The following is an 18056-nucleotide window of genomic DNA, read 5'->3' on the forward strand; positions in this document are numbered from 1 at the left end:
ACTCACATTTTGGCTCCTCATAACTCCTTGAATTTTTCATTTCTTTTCAGATCAAATTCACCCAAATAATGGCAGAAGTACAACTAGGTTTTGAAGAAAGAAAATTTATCATAAAGTGCTACTGGAAGCACGAAAACATCATAGAAGTGCAAAGACAATTTAGAAGACATTTTCACAAAGATCCACCAAAGGGACGCACCATTGCTCGCATCCGAGATAAGTTTGAAACAGATGGAACTGTGCATGACGTCCATAAGGAGTGTTCAGGAAGACCACGGTCATCAACCATCCCCGCAAAGGAAAATCAATTGCTGGAAACCCTCCACCGATCCCCACGGAAATCTGTACGACAAAGAGCTCGTGAGACAGGAATCCAAAAATCAAGTGCCCATCGCATTTTGAAGCGAATTAATTGGAAAAGTTGCAATCCAAAATTAATCCACGCTCCAAATGAAGACGACCCTGACCGGAGAGCTGAATTTTGTGATTTACCTGGGCAAATGCGAAGAAGATGCAGCATTTCCATCCAAAATTGTTTGGAGTGATGAGGCCAGCTTAAAGTTAAATGGCTCAATTAACTGACACAATTGCACGTACTGGGCTCCTGAAAATCCGCATGTTACGATGGAACACCATTTAAACTTACCAGGGGTTACTGTGTGGTGTGGGATATGAGCATTGGGCATCCTAGGGCCATTCTTTTTTGACCAAACTGTCACTGTGGATGTTTACTTAAACTTGCTGCAGGAATCTGTCGGTCCATGTGTCGAAGAGATATTTCGTGATGAAGAGATTTACTTTCAGCAAGATGGAGCACCTCCGCACTACCACCATGATGTAAGGGCCTATCTCGAAGCAACTTTTCCGAACAGATGGATTGGGCGAAGAGGTAGTGTTGAATTCCCTGCGTGTTCCCCAGACCTCACTCCAATGAACTTCTTTTTATGGGGATATCTCAAAGATAAGGTTTACGGCTCAAAACCAGCAACAGTCGATGAGCTGAAAGAGGAAATTTAAAGACAATGTCTTGCAGTTCCAAATGAAATGATTCGTTGAATCAACGCTGTTGAATCCATTGGTCCGCGTTATCGGCTGTGTTTGAAACGTGATGGTCGTCAGTTTGAACATTTGTAAACATGCATTTATCCATTTATACATTTAACCATTAATCTTGTTTCTAAATCAATAAACAACGCATTTATTATCATTTCAAGAGTGAGTACATTTTTTTGGGGACACCCGAAATATGTGTATGTGTATATCTATATATGTGTATATCTATATATATGTGTATATATATATATATATATATATATATATATATATATATATATATATATATATATATATATATATATATATATATATATATATATATATTTCGCTTTTCTTTCTTCGTTCTTTCGCTTTTTTTGAGCTTGCAACTATCTATATTATCCTTTTTTATTTTGAATTATTGTAGAACAAAGTTATTTAGATATTTGTACATCATGCCTCGTACGTGTGTCGTCATGTTTTGCGAAAATGGCTGGAAAACGGGTAATCGCTCCCACCGATTCCCGAAGGAATCAAACATTCGCCGGCAGTGGATAAGATTTGTACAAACAAAACGGGCGAATTTCCTCCCAAAGAAAACGGGTAAAGAGGATCCTTTGGATAGACTTGTCATTTGTGGTGACCATTTCACAGCTGAGGATTACAAAGGCGACGCAATGAGTGAGCTCGGTTTCAAAACAACTGCTCAAGTGAGACTGAAGCGTGATGCTGTGCCCACCATTCAGCCTTCTCCTCAGCTGGCTCCTGCTTCATCTTCTCACACTGTGTCACCTCTCAGGCGAGGAAACTCTCCTCAGCATACTGACAAGGTGGCTGTGAAGAAGCGACGACGTGCTGTGGATAAGCTCACATGTGCCAGGGTGAGTGCTGACAAATGGACAGTCTGATATGTTGCAAATTATATTTCAATTAAATTCTGATGGCACTGATATTTGATGTGTAATAGTTTGCACATGTTTCTTGAGCAGTTGGTGAGAGATCAATGTGGACCAGTGAGTGGTGTAGACGAAGAGAGCCTTGTTGAGGACACAGAGAAGAACACTCCTCACACACCCGACACTGGCTACTGTGCTGTGAGCACTCAGTGCTCCATCATAGTATAAATTCCCATCCTCCTCTGACTCGTCCTTGGCAATATCGGAATGAAAACACCCAATTTCATCACCGCTAAAATCACTCTCTGATTCGCATCTCGCCATTGTTCACACGCCGTTTCCGAATGTTCACGAAGTTTTCGGAGAACGTGACGTCATAGCATCTTCGGTAACTTCCGGACTGTTTTTCGATCACCGAGAAACGTTTTGACTCAAAAACTAATTTTAGCATATTTTGAGTTTCAAATGTAAGAAAATAAATGCACAACGATTATTAATGTGATTACAACCTTCGAATCACGTGACGTCATCAGCGACCCAAAACCTGCTCTTTAACTTTTCGACACCCTTTCTCTCTGTCCACGCCGATACTCCCATGTATCCGCAGAAAAAATGAACTCCTCCCACCTCAAACGCCTTCGGTTTTCATTAGGTTTTTTTTTTAACACTTTCAATGGTTGGATAACAATATTTTCCTTCATTTCACAAAACTGTACTATATCGCTGGAAAATATAACAATTTGAAAATTTGTATTTTGCATCTTCCAGCATCTTCCGCACCGCCGTATCATTGTCTTCTGGCTGCTCGGTGTTTGGTGAGATGCAGTATTTTATTGTGATAAAACTTTGTTTCCTGTTTATTTAATCATGGGTACAAAACATCTATTCAGTGATGCATCTGATGAAGAGCAGAATAAGAAAGTGAAGAAAGTTATGACATCTGCGGAAAAAGTGAAACTATTCAATCGACTTGAGAGTGGTGCACGTGTGACTGTGTTGGCGAAAGACTAAAACGTCAATGAGTCCACTATTCGTTACATTTATCAATGTAACGATAAAATTAGGGCTAGTGGAAATTGCCCAAAATTTCTGGTGTAAATATTGCCTTGAAAGTAGCATCATGATGTCACAGAGATCCATCCATTGAAAAAATGGAAAAACTATTGAATGTATGGTTGGAAGATGAACATTAAAAAATAACATGCCTGCTGGGGGCCCTCGCACTCGACATAAGGTCCTCACAATTTATAATGACTTGAAACGAGAAGCAGGGGGTGATAAAGGTGATGAATCAGGGTGCGATGCAGAAGAAGCTCAAGTCAACAGTGGACTTCCAGCACAGCAAGCAGTGGATGGTTTGAACGTTTTAAAAAACGTTTTAATCTGCATAATCTGAAGATTATGGGTGAGTTGGCATCAGCTGATCATGAAGCAGCAGCTGCATTTCCCAGCATGTTCAAGGCACTTGTAGAAGAGAAGGGCTACCTGCTGTAGCAGGTTTTCAACGCTTATGAGACTGGGCTCTGCTGGAAGAAGATGCCCAAAATGACTTTTCTCTCTGAAAAAGATGAACAAAAGGCTCCTGGCTTCAATGCTGTGAAAGACAGGTTCACCCTTCTATTGTGTGGCAATGTGGCAGGCTATAAGTGCAAGCCAATGCTTGTTTACAAGTCTGAAAATCCCCATGCATTGAAAGGGAAAAATAAATCTTGTCTGCCTGTGGTTTGGAGCTCGAACCAAAGGGCATCGGTGACAGCCAAACTGTTTGAAGATTGATTTGAAAACTGTTTTGTGCACCGTCAGAAATTGTCTGAGGGACTTGCATCTCTATTTTATAGGGTGGCATGGAGGGAGAGGGGTGGCACAGAGGGAGAGGGGTGCCAGAGGGAGGGATAGGAGTTGGGGAGAGAGGGAGTGGGGTGTCAGAGAGAGGTTGGAGAGGGGTAAGAAAATGAGGAGGGTGGAGAGTGTGGAGGGGCAGAGGGGAGGTGGAGAGTACGGTGGGGGGGGGGGTCGGAGATGTGAGGGGGGATTCCGGCAAATGTGACGTCCAGTTTAATGTTCATCTGAGAGATGTTACACATTGATCAAACACCGGGATGACAGTTTATTGCTGGCTCGGTATTCAAACTCAGGCTAGTCAGTGAAGAGCGAGCACATACCTCTCGGCTGTCCTGCCATCATGTGGAGATTCATTGCTTTGGAACAATTGAAAACATTTTTACCTTTGCCATTGAAGGTGGAAGGGGGTTATGTTTTCAGCCCTGTGTTTGTTTGGTCGCCGAAATAGGTGACCCTTATTGTCAGTAATTCTCTGTTTGTTTGGATGTTTGTTTGTTTGTCATCAGCATAATTCGGAGTAAACGTGGGCGGATTTTGACCAAACTCGGGTGGTAGGTACATCTTATGACCTCGTGCTTTGGAAATTGTGATGGTTACTAGGGACGCTTTGGTTCCCTAGCAACAACCGAAAACCTTCAAAATCGGTACCGTTCACACAAAATCAATTCCGAAAGCCATTATCCCACGTAGGGTTATGAAATTTGGCACGAATGATCTAATGGTGATGCTTTATCAAATATATTCCGGTTTTTGTGATATATGGAATACTTTACCCACAGCGCCCCCTACAATTAGGGTATGCGCGAAAATTGGCGAAAATTGAAGGCCCCCTTGCGACCAGGTGAGTGCATCGATACGAATGAAACTTTGCAGGTTCATGGTACTCAATTAGTACAACAACTTTGCCTCAGGATATATTGACCGATTTCACTTAGGTCAGGGGTCAAAGGTCAATTAGTGCAAAAATCGATAATATGCGAGAGCTGGAGGTATCTTCGCGCCAAATGCTACTCCTCCTAGGGTTATGGTTGGAAGGTCATGAAAATTCACACTAATTGTCTGGAATACATTGTGCACAAACTATCGAGCCGGATTTTCGATTTAGATCTTTGTTCACCCACAGCACCTCCTCGAACTTTGGGGATTTCCGATTTCAAACCGCATTTTTGGTACTTTTCATTCAAATGGATACCGAGTAGTCATCAGAAGATGGAACTGGATGAGATTTGATATGCATAATCGTAAGGTGATTCTCTATCCGCTATATGACATCCATTTTGCTCTATATCTTATAGTTTCCATGCTCAGCGACCCATCACCGCCTACTGGCTTGTCTGTCTGTTTGTTACTTGCAAAATCGAAGATTTTTCACATATATTGGTCAGTTGATTTTGTTATTATTCTGTCTGGCTGTCTGTCTCTCTATCGCCAACAGATTACAATTTTATCTTCACGAAACTTCACCACATGGTAGAATTTGTCATAAGGAAGAAGCTTATTGTTTTTGAGATAAAAAGGTCAACATAGGCCAAAGGTCAACAACATTGAGATTTCCAAAATCCTCAATTTACATCCGATTGACTTGAAATTTGAAGAGGATTTATATTTCAGGTCACTGAATTCAAGTAGCCAATTATTTTTGAGGTCAACAACTTAGGTGGTATTGTTACGGATTTGGAAACCTTGTGCACACAAGCAGCCAGAGTCCCCGTAGTTCAGTTATTTTGATAAGTATGTGTTTTTAGTTAGAATCCATCCCCTTTGTCTAATGGGAATTACATGTGAATGCTATGAGTTATTATCTTGCCAAAATGAAGTTTTTGCAAGATATGTTACTCAGCTTGTATGTTTTTTTTTTTTTTGTTTGTTTGTCTGTAATCACGTATAAAAAATTCTGCAGAGCACAGTTATCATTGGAAATTTTTGTAACTTCACATATCAGAGGCCTATAGAGGTCCCTTTCAGAGCACAAAATTTTGAAGGTCAAGGTCACTTTGGCGCAAATCAGGGGAGTCGACGAAACCCTTATTTTTTGAGTAATTTTGATCGGATCTTCTTCAAACTTCATGGGAATATAGTTCATGGTCTGGTGCTCAGCTGATTAATTTTTGGTGGCGATTGGCCTTGACCTTCATATGTTTTTTTTTTTTTTTTTGGTCTGTAATCATGTATAAATCACTCTGCACAGCACAGTTATCATTGGAAATTTTTGTAACTTCGCATATCAGAGGCCTATAGAGTTCCCTTTCAGCGCATAAAATTTTGAAGGTCAAGGTCAAAGGTCAAGGTCACTTTGTCGCAAATCAGGGGAGTCGACGAAACCCTTATTTTTGAGTAATTTTGATCGAATCGTCTTCAAACTTCATGGGAATATAGTTCATGGTCTGGCGCTCAGCTGATTATTTTTTGGTGGCGATTGGCTTTGACCTTCATTTTTCACGCCTAAGGTCAAACATATTTGACCCCATGGTCAAATTTTCAAGTTTTAGGAACCATATCGTGTCGTACCTCAAATTGAACACCTCGATGAGTGCTTTCTAGATATGTCGAGCTTGAGACATTATGACGTCATTTGGTAACGTTATGAGGCAAAAGCATATTTTTCATGGTTACTCTGTAGAACGATTCTCATCGGCATCTCTCGTAGGCAGATATTCCTCAAGGAGTCGCTCCTGGTGGATAGCAGCTCTGTTCACCTCAGTGTGACCTTAAAGAAGTCACACGTGGTCACCTTTTGGCAAGATACGGGTCACCCTGCGGGTGACATTGGTTTATTTTTTAGTCAGGTTTATTATATCTTTTACAACAACAACTACTACTACATCCACGACAACTATGACACCATCCCTCATTCTTCCCGGTCGCCATTGCCCACGTGTTTTTGGCTGAAGTCGTGGGCGGAGCCTCCATCGCCTCAGATCGAGGCTCCGCCCCCAAGGCAGGGCATGGACGTTTCCTCCAGCGAATGAGTGAAGGGCGAGCATGACACGCACGCCCCAGCCAATCGGGAGGTGACCACGAGTCATCCGACAACTCCTCATCCAATCAGGAGGCGAGTGGCGAGGAGAAGAGACCTCTCCCACCAGAGAAGAGTGATCGTGGCGACTGCAGAGTGGTCGTAAGGAGCAGGTTTTTCGGCAGACCGGTGTCTTCGTGGCGACTGCGGAGGGTCTGCAGTCCGGTGGCGATTTGCTTCGTTTCTGGCCGTGCTGGCTGGCGTCCGTGGCGCCGTTCTTGGTCCCCGGAGCTTGGTGCGGCGTTGTTGGTGGGTTTGAGTCCTGCCACCAGACAAGCTCGAATAGACCGTACGAGGCGGGACAGGTACCCCTGGCCCGGCTGAGGACCAAAATAGACCCACTGGGTCCAGTTTCGTGTGTGCGTGTGTGTGTGTGTGTGTGTGTGTGTGTGTGTGTGTGTGTGTGTGTGTGTGTGTGTGTGTGTGTGTGTGTGTGTGTGTGTGTGTGTGTGTGTGTGTGTGTGTGTGTGTGTGTGTGTGTGTGTGCCCAGTCTGTTAAGTAGAGCTGTAAAGTGTTTTCGTTCCTTGTACATTAAATTTCTTATTCGGATAACTCTGCTCTTTGTGTGCTTCCCTCCCCGATTATTATTGCAAAATTAATCCCCTGTTAAATGTTCCAGTTCGTTGTTCGTGTTTTCCTTCATTGACCCAGCATGGTTCGGACTTGAGAAATAGTGAGGCCATTTGGGCCGGTAAGTTGTCATTGGGACTGGCGTGGCTCTGGTAACTCCGCTCGGTTACACCGGATCTGAGTTGGTACCTGCGACTCGGTCTGGACAGAGTCGGCCGAGGGTGTGGTTTTCCCCGGTAGTTGGACGACGTGGGTACTGAGGTATATTGAAATTCGGCAATTAACCCTTCCCCATGCCGTCGAAGTATTGGCGACGACGGTCTGCCAAGGGACCCGTGACTTTCGGAGTTGTCCGAGAGTCATGACCTAAATTCCGGGTGTTCGGTGGGCGACGACTCCACTGCTCCATCTTGTGGTCGTTTATCGCCACCGACCCCCTGCCCACAACAGTATTTCTAAAATCCTCAATTTCATCCCATTAACTTGAAATTTGAACAGGATTTATATTTTGGCTCACTGAATTCAACCACCAATTATTTCTGAAGTCCACATCGACCGAATTTCTAAAATCCTTAATTTTAATCCGATTGACTTGAAATTTGAAGAGGATTTGCACACTTGGTCATTGAATTCAACCACCAATTATTTCTGAGGTCCACATTGGCCGAATTTCTAAAATCCTCAATTTTAATCTGATTGACTTGAAATTTGAAGAGGAGTTGCACACTTGGTCATTGAATTCAACCATCAATTATTTCTGAGGTCCACATCGGCCGAATTTCTAAAATCCTCAATTTTAATCCGATTGACTTGAAATTTGAAGAGGAGTTGCACACTTGGTCATTGAATTCAACCACCAATTATTTTTGAGGTCAAATTTGTTTTATGGATTTTGCAAGTATCGTGCTCTGTACGATGTCTTCTTGTCTGTCTCTGTTTGTCTGTTTGTTTGTCAATTGCCTGCAGGTCACAATTTCAAACCGATCTTCAGGAAACTTTACAAACTTGGAGAGGTAATCTCAACTGAGAAGCCTATTGGTTTTGAGGTCAAAGGTCCTCTTTAGGTCTAATTTCTGAAATCATCATTTTTCATCCAATTGACTTGATATTTGAATGGGATTTACATATTGCATCACTGAATTGGGAAACCAACTATTTTTGAGGTCAAAAGGTCAACTCAAGGTCAAACTTCTAAAATCATCAATTTAAATCTGAAAAATCGTCAATTTATATCCCATCAATGTGAAGGTTGAATGGGATTTGCATTGTCCATCACTGAATTGGAAAACCAAATATTTTTGAGGTCAAAGGTCAACTCAAGGTCAAGCATCGAAAATCATCAATTTTCAACTGAAAAATCATCAATTTACATCCTATTAACTTATAAGTTGAACGGGATTTGCATCGTCCATCACTGAATTGGGAAAGCAACTATTTTTGAGGTCAAAAGGTCAAAGGTCAACTCAAGGTTAAACTTCTAAAATATATATATAAGCCTGGTGTTGGCTTAGTGGTTAGGGTGGCGGCTTGGGATCCCAGGGTCCTGAGTTCAAGCCCCGTTGGCTGCTGAATTAACACCAGGGGGTTGACTCAGCCTGTCATCCTTCTGAGGTCGGCGAAATGAGTGCCAGTGTATGCCCCGGTTAAAATAGGTGTACCATATCCCTGTGTGTCGAAAGAGGCGACCAAGGTTGGCGTCAGGAAGGGCATCCAGCCATAAAACATTGCCTCAAGAAAAAGCCAAACCCCTGCACAGCAGGGAAAAATGGCTGTAAAAATGGTCATTTTTATATATATATATATATATATATATATATATATATATATATATATATATATATATATATATATATATATATATATATATATATATATATATATATCATGATATCTCAAAAAGTAATGGATGGTTTTCAACTAAATTTGGTGGACAGGTTTGGTATGTGACAAGGGTGAATTTATTTGATTTTGATGAAGATCCTCATCCAGATCTGGATGTGAGATTTAAATTTTTTTTATAGCAATTCTTCACCATTGAGAGATTGGGCTAAAAACGATGTATAGCATGATATTTCAAAAATGGAGTGGGCACGACATGTTCCATTGGATCAGGCATTGTGTGGCGGAGGTGTGTGCTCTACCAAATGCCCTTCTCGATTACTCATTGTAATCGTCTCATTTATTTTGTCTTCCTTCCCAACTCCGGAAATGTCCCCATGGAGAACCGTGCTGCAGTATCATAATTCCAGCTTGAGGAGTGCTTGTCAAATGGCTTAAGCACCCAAGGAAGCATTCCAATGAAATGGTTGACAAGGAAGGAACGGTTGGCTTGGCAAACGATTAGCTATCGTTTATCAGTTATACAATCACCATGTAACCGGAGATGCCCGGAATGTCAGGCAATGTCCGAACTGGACAAATGAACACTTCTGTTTAGCAGTCGGAATGACTGCTGAAGTCAATAATGAAGTTTAAATTTTGTAATTCGGCTTGCATTAAGAGATTCTCCAGGTTATGGCATGTGCGGAAATGAAGTAAAGGCATGAATGTTGGCATCTCCGGGCATTTATAAGCATTGCAATGTATCCAGAGATTTATAGCAATGATGATCAGGCGTTTCATGATATGAGTGAGGAAAGTGGGGAAAAAAAAACTTTGTTGTTAAGAAATTGCTGCAGTCTGTTTCAAGTCGGGCATTGTTGAACAGGCCAAAAAAAAATGGTGAATGAACACCCCAGCAAGGTTACCAAGGGTGAGCCTTGATCAAAGATAATTAAGCAATGCCGTTAATTATCTTCAAAAGGGGTGTTGAAATTAATCCAAACACCCAATTTTCACTTATGCACTCCCTTTGAGTTCTCTCAGTCGGCATGCAAAGTTTGAGGCTGCTCGGTTTCATGGTTTTGGAGTTATGGAGATGACGCACACACACACCAGACTTGGTGGCATTCGAGTCTGGTCAGTATCTGCCCTGAGTCTGGTAGGTCGGTGGCTCAAGCTCTGGCCAAGCCATATGAAAGACTTTAACAATGGTACGTGCTGCTTCCTTGCTTGATCTTCACCATTTAACAGGATAGATCATGGACAAACAATGTTCACAAGGTAATGGCAAACCACCCCAGCATAACCCTTGCCAAGAAACTGCTTTGGCAGCACCAATGGTCTGGAAAGAGTATGGTACATCAAATACGTGTATTAATTTTTTTTAACACACACATGTCGCAATATAATTCATCTACAGTAAAACAACATTTAGCGGTGGTGAAATGTAAATGCAGGGCTCACGTTGTCTCGCTGCTTTGTTTATCACAGACATTACTTCATAGTTTTGTGATGTCGGCAGAATGATACGTTTTTGTCCTTTTGAGACAAACAAATTACTTCATCGCTGTGAAGGAAAAGAAAAGTGTTGACATCACATGTTTTTTCATGTATATTTATTATAGAAGAGCGAGATGACAACGTAAAAAGGAAACGCACTGATAGGGAAAGGGCCAAAGGTGGACATGAGTGAGTGAGTGAGAGAGAGAGAGAGAGAGAGAGAGAGAGAGAGAGAGAGAGAGAGAGAGAGAGAGAGAGAGAGAGAGAGAGAGACAGAGAGAGACAGAGAGAGAGAGAGAGAGAGAGAGAGAGAGAGAGAGATAGAGAGAGAGAGAGAGAGAGAGAGACGGGGAGAGAGAGAGAGAGAAAGACGGGGAGAGAGAGAGAGAGAGAGAGAGACGGGGAGAGAGAGAGAGAGAGAGAGAGAGAGAGAGAGAGAGAGAGAGAGAGAGAGAGAGAGAGAGAGAGAGAGAGAGAGAGAGAGAGAGAGAGAGAGAGAGAGAGAGAGAGAGAGAGAGAGAGAGAGAGAGAGAGAGAGAGAGAGAGAGAGAGAGAGAGAGAGAGAGAGAGAGAGAGAGAGAGAGAGAGAGAGAGAGAGAGAGAGAGAGAGAGAGAGAGAGAGAGAGAGAGAGAGAGAGAGAGAGAGAGAGAGAGAGAGAGAGAGAGAGAGAGAGAGAGAGAGAGAGAGAGAGAGAGAGAGAGAGAGAGAGAGAGAGAGAGAGAGAGAGAGAGAGAGAGAGAGAGAGAGAGAGACACAAAGACAGACAGACAGACAGAGTAAAATGCAAGTGAGAAGCTTGAGTGAGGTTGGGTTAATGTGGGTATAAAAGATTGCGGGTAAAGCTGGCGGATGAGGTGATGGTTCACTGCCTTTTTGAAGCTTTGGAGGGAAGACTGCAATTCAACAGTCTCCAGCAGTTCCACAAACAGGATAAAGGAGTGGAGCTGTTCGGTAAGCCTTGATTTGAAGGATTTAACTCATAGGCGGTTACTGTAAGAATGTTTGTGTCTTGGAGGAGCTGTGGGTGGTGGTTGGTGGGTCAGACAGCTGAGAGAGCAGGGGAAGCTCGACCGAAGGAAAGACTGTTAAGAAAAAAAAAAAACAAACAAAAAAAAAACCTCATAACCCACTGGCTTGTGCATTGTGCTTCGGTCTCATCATCAGAGATGCCAATAATGTTGAGAACTTTAGGTTCCACAGAATCCAGGAAAGCCACATACAATGCTGGGTTGCCATCCTATAGTGGAGAGTGGCAATCCATTCAGCTATGGACAAAGCCCTGTTTGGCTGCGAGTAGTTGTAATTTTTCAAGGAACAATCGAGAAAGCCCAGTCTGTAGTCTGCTTCATCAATCTCTGGCTTTGGAGGGCCAGCTTTGCAATTATGGTCAACCCAGGAGAGCTCATGGGGTCCATGAGGCCTCGACATTCAAGGGGCAGTACCTCTTCCATCAGCTGACCATGGAAATAGATACGTGGGTTTGTTTGATGATCTTTCAAGAGTGACAGGGTGAGACTGAGATTTTCCAGGATAGGAAGACATCATCAATTTGTCCCAATATATTTGGTAAAAATTGTATATACAAGTTTTCATCAAAGCTGTACCACCAAACTTTTGGGGAAAGGCGAGTTTCATGAATATGCCTTGCGTGTCTCAGACCTTGTAACATTTCCTATTTTTTTCTTTCTTCGCTGAATCAGCTGGAGTCACACTTTGGTGTTGCTACCTGTGTGATGACAGAACTGCCTCTCATGCTGCGGCTTGACATCTGCCTGCAGATGGAGGACATTGTCACACGAATGCAAGACGAGAAAACGGGCGTGCCCATCCGCACAGTGAAGAGCTTTCTGTCAAAGATTCCCAGCGTTTTTACCGGTACCTCACAAACGCACGCATCACGCAAGTCCCCATATTTCACCAACGCTCAACATTTGTTTGGCATTTTGGGAAGGATGGATAATTACCCTGATTGGTAGAATATCACGGCTGTGCTGAAGAACAGTGATGTAAATCCAGGTACATGATGCAAGCCTTTCTGCCCTCCTCCTTATTATATGTTGATTATGGTGTAATGTGGTGTTTTATCAATCTATATAAGAATGCAGCATCAAATTGCCGTGTCATATTTTTAAAGGAATAAAGTATTTTATATTTTTAATCACCTTTGTTTGTAACATTGTTTTTCCTCTTTGTGAACACAAACTTTTACATTTGGTTAACTGTCAGAGCTGTCTGTTTGGTGAAGTGGATAAAGACTCATTTATTTCTCCACTGGCCGGTGTGGGATCAATTCCCACGGTTGCTCACTTTCATCAACTTGCAGTTTGAAAGTGTGGCGGATGTGCCAAACACCCATCAACAGGATTTTTGGAAGGCCTTTTATTCTGTGGTGGACTGAAATCGGAATTTTTATGAGTTTTTTTCCTCCTCTTTTTTACACTTGGTTATTCGCTCCAAATTTTGAACCGTTCCCAAACATTAGGGTTCCAATTTTGAAGGTGATTGAGAGTTGTAAATGAGTAAAATGAGAAGACCTATGTAATATGACCCTTCGGCAACACCAATTGTCTTTGATAGAATGCGATAGAATGTGAAAAACTTGCATCTGTCTGCATGTACTTGCTAGTGTGTATGGTGTGTACAATATCTACAGAAGCCATTCCAGAACACCGAGGCACACCAGCAAAATATCGACATAGAATGCAAAATTTTTAACATTATCGGAAGTGAAAGCAGAACCTGCTGCCAGCTTGTCACTGAGTTTGCTTTGTGCAGTAGTTTTGGATCCCCCTATTTCATGTTGATTTGTTCGATTGACATCATAATATCCTTGAGTTTAAAATTTCTCACCAATGTCCTCTTCATCTTGTGTTTGAGCTCGTCTACAGCTTGTTCATTCCCTTTGTCTTCCTCCCACTCCCATTAACCTCATTCTTCCTCCAAGTTGTCTCCGTTGTGTCCCTGTACCGTACTATTGGTGTCTCCCCTTCCTTGCCATCATGTCCCTCACATTCCTTTATGTTCTGGTCCGTTCTGCATTCTAGTTCTTTCACGAGCTTCGACTTCATACATGAGAAAATATTAAAATTAAAATGTTGGGATTTATTTCGTTTATGAAAACGAACACAGAACAAAATGTATGAAATTGTTCAATATTTGCATTGGAAGTATCACGTGTATCGACATTTTTTTTTTTTTTTTTAGTATTGGCCAGAAAATATGTAACCTGCTCATAACGATACTCTGCCATCAAAAAACAACAACCACGTGATTGTTTTTGATGCGCTTTATTTATGTTATATTATGGGACACAGATGAGGTGCAAACCTTTGACAGAGATAATTGCTGAGTAATTACATCTCCATTTGATTGTGACCTAATCAAGTAATGCTGCGTTGTGGCGAATGTTTTCACAAAGGGATCCAACGTGGAATTAACAATATCAAAACCGGGTATGTGCATCTCCAGCAGCAATCGATGCTCGAGGTCCAGGAAGTGTGTCTGCAGTATTCTGAGCAGTTTGAAACTGATTGAGTCAATGAGTCGAGTGAATGCATCGGCATGAGCAGGAATTATCATATTGGGATGTCCATGTTTTTGCATATCACTTATTGATCCAGTGGGTTGATAATGTCTTCTAAGGTCATAAACAGTTCCTCTCCTCACGTTAAAGAGCCTTGTGACATGGTTAATGGAAGACCTTGCTTGAAGGTGTCCAATTATTTAATTCCTCTAATTTTCTGATGGATGTGGCATTCTAATGGATTGTTAACCTCCGCCATCGAAGATGGACGGAGGTTACTGTTTTCACCCCTGTCTGGTTGTTTGTTTGTTTGTTTGTTTGTTTGTTTGTTTGTGAACAGTATTACGGAAAAACTCCTGGACGGATTTCGACGAAACTTGGTGGGGGGATTAGGCATGGTCCAAGGATCATGCCATTAGATTTTGGACTTGGTCCAAAGTCCAATATGGCCGTGATGGTGGCCATTTTGAAAAAATATTTGAATTTTTGTTTTTGCATTTCTACATGTTTTAAGTGATTTCCAACAAAAAACATGCCAAAATTATAATTGCGGCTGATTTTGGAACTTCAGGTGGATATACCCACGTAAAATCAATTTCTGTCTCAAGGAATCTAGTTATGACGAATGAATTGAGTATGTAAAAGTTAAAAGTAAAAGGGAAAGTTGCAAACTATAACTCTGTGAGCACTGTTGACGTCAAATTGAATGAATAGGATATCAGGTTCACTTGAGTGACCCAGCAGTATTGGCGGTGGAGGTTTTGCACTCGACTGAGTGCTCCCCCTCGAGTTGAAGAATGTATTCGGTGTGTCTTTTTGGATGATCCACGCACTGGCGTCTCGGACGATTTCAAATTTGCTCAGAATGTCTCGTGTCACCTCTAAAAACTGAAGATTGCATGAGATGCACATGATGAACGATTGTTGGATGATACAATTACGTTACGTGGAAAATTGCAGTCAGGTGTTCTGCACATCCCTCGTGCCAAAAAAGCACCTTGGAATGAACGCTGGAACAGTCCTTCAACAATTACATTATCAATTCAACTCTACATTTTTTTACACCCATTAACCTTACCGAATGTCACCTCCTTATTTGTAGACTACTGTGTTTCTTCTCCTCATCTCTTTCCATTCCGTTGCTTCTTGCATACATTTACTTCCCCACTGCCACCGTCTTTACCCCATACCACCTCCCTCTTCCACAAACCTAGATTTTGAATAAATAAAAAAAGCACCCCAAACGTTGTAATTTTAAAATTACATGCTACGTAATCCCAAGCTTTCATAGTTATATATTCTTCAAGTTATTTATTGAGGGGTTTGAGGCAAGGAAAGTTATTACATATTTAAATCATTCTTAATTTTTCAAACTCATAAGTTGCTTGGAACTACTTATTGATTTATGCCCTGCTTTCCCCAGTGATGGACATTGACAATGATCTCAAGAATAATAAGTGGTCTTGCCTTTTGGCCATTTTATTTGACCACCAGGAAATGTTTGATTGAGTCGATGTGGGCCACCTTTAAACCAAGACAGCATGATGACGTTGCATCGATATATTCCGTTCATTTTGGGGTAATGGGCTGCACGGCTCGGGAATGTCATGTCCTTCAATTGTGTTGAAGGTTTTTCATTGCAAAATAGTCAAAATCCTTGGGTTTGTGCCAGGATATTTGGGTACACTTCAAATTGTAGATGCATTTCCTTGGTCTTATGCTTCATATAATTCATCTCCATGTTACTCACCGTCTTGAACTTTACGAACTAATCAAGTTACACGATCAACGTTTTAAAATTGAATTTCCGACAACAAGAATATCATTAATCAGGTTAATTTGATAGTCTCCCCATGTTGTGTTTGTGGAATCTATGCATGAACCTCAGGGCATCAGGGTAGCTTGTTAGTGTCGTGCTTGCCAAACAAACTCAATTTGTCTTTTTGAATTGCTCTGTGAGTGAATCCAAATTCTGATGCAAACTTTGTTCTTCTGTGCGAAGGTTAATGATGAAGCTTGAACGTTTAGGAGACCTCTGTGTATCTTTGACACAACTTACACTCTGCCGGTATTATTAATTGTCTAGTATCGAATTTGAACCTGGGACAACAGCATCATGAGTGAAATGTTCAGATGGCAGCTCCAAACAGGTATCTCAGAAAGGGGTGCTTGCGATAAACACGTTTATTGCTCCATTTGCAAAGCAACAACAGGCCTTCTTTGCTGCGCATACCTTATTTGCCTTTTGTACCTCTAATGTGATGGCCTGACTACCTGCCCAGGATTTATTTTAGCCTTAAGCCTTTACACGAGCACCCCAACGCTTCGTCAAGAGTTTTGGCTCAACCACCAAGGCTATTTGGTTGCTTCCTTTACAACTATCTTTACTTTCTGAGCATTCCAGAGCTTGAATCTGCTTTTTCCAAAACATTGTCCGAACCTTCCTATGTAGTGCTGTTATCCTCAAAATCATGTGAGTTACATCGTCGAATTTTTTTTATTGCAAACCTTTTGTTGTTTGCAGGTGCAGATATCGTTCAGTGGTTGGTGAAACACCTTCTCACTGAAGATCAAGGTGGGTGTGTTGTCTGATGCCTTATTTTGTATGTTTGTAATTACATTAGAAGAAGGCTTGGTTTGGAATACATTCAGTCCATTGTTTCCTCAAATGATTTCCTGATGGATAATTTGATTGTATTTTTCATCTTGAAAGTGCAAATTTGGCCAATAACACGATTGCCTGCTCTGGTTCAGCATCCTGCTGCAATATATTTAGATTCGTGTCAAACTTTGCATTGATCTCATCCGATTTGTTTTGGCATTTTTATGACAAAGTTCATTTTTGGAGTTTTCTTTTGTCACCACAAAATTCTCATCTTTACTCATTTAAAGCATGTCGCTTCAACTGATCATTTGGGAGCATCGTTTCTTAATTTGCACTTTGTCCCATGTGACTTTACCGAAGGAAGTGAGGCTGTTTAAAATAATAGGCTTGTTTATAAATCTCTAGGCTAGAAGAAAGTGAAGACAGAAGAAGTGAAAAAGGATGTGGGGGAGGTCAGGAGGTGCTTTAGATGGAAGAGGGAGAGCTTGCCTTGAGTGGGGTGAGGAGTTGGACTCTGAGAGAGATGGAGGGCATGTGGGCTGTTCAGACCTATAAATTGAAAGAGGAAGAAATAAATTTATTGATTTGGAAATGCTCTTTCATTTTCAGAATTTCTAACATGGCCGCAATCACAAGCAACCAGGAAAGATTTGTCCGTGCCCACCCCTTTTTCTCTGAGCCAAGCCCTGTGTTCATTGCCCCAATCTGACCTTCTCGCCACTGTGACATTCTCTTTTGCTTGAAGTGGTATATTAGAACCTGCATGTTTATAATTTGTACAGCCCTTATTGAAGGTCACTCAGTGACACAAATATTGGACCTGATCCTTGTCAGTAGACAACCAACCTGGTTGGTTGTGCTGACAAACACGATGTGTAGTCCACACATGAAAGAGGAAGAAATTAATTGGATGAATTTGTGGATGAGGTGGAAGCTTTGTAAAAGACACAGATGAAAGGTTGGAATTGTATTTTATATTAATACCACTGTGGAAGGGTGAAGCCCAAAAACCAAGAATTGCCTGCCCCCTGGGTGGAAAAGCAAAGAAAGAAGATGGAAACAGTAGGGGTGATGAGCTTCAGGGAACTTGGCAGACAACCAAGGAGTATTCCAGATGGCATCAACAGTGCAAACTAGTGGGCTTAGAAAATCCTCCCGGAATCCTGTGCTTGGTGTGGCTCCAGTGTGAACTGGCAGAGAAGGGCATTCAAGATTATGCGCCAGATGATGAGGCAGCCTCCCAAGG

At 41.8% G+C, this 18056-nt stretch overlaps 1 protein-coding gene across 3 annotated transcripts in view; it reads left to right on the forward strand.

Annotated features, from left to right (window-relative positions):
* LOC147032477 (regulator of G protein signaling 7-like) overlaps positions 1-18056 on the forward strand; it is a 323631-nt gene that overhangs the window by 123294 nt on the left and 182281 nt on the right. For 2 of the 3 annotated variants that reach the window (XM_085870131.1, XM_085870132.1), the window contains exons 2-3: positions 12383-12557; positions 16730-16780. In XM_085870131.1, coding sequence (XP_085726257.1) covers positions 12383-12557; positions 16730-16780 — 226 coding nt within the window. The remainder of the gene's footprint in view (positions 1-12382; positions 12558-16729; positions 16781-18056) is intronic. The other variant, XM_085870133.1, reaches the window with a different exon arrangement.

Source organism: Eptatretus burgeri, chromosome 2, assembly GCF_056783735.1.
Source record: "Eptatretus burgeri isolate ZD-2024b chromosome 2, Ebu_testis_v1, whole genome shotgun sequence".
NCBI classification, from domain to species: domain Eukaryota; kingdom Metazoa; phylum Chordata; class Myxini; order Myxiniformes; family Myxinidae; genus Eptatretus; species Eptatretus burgeri.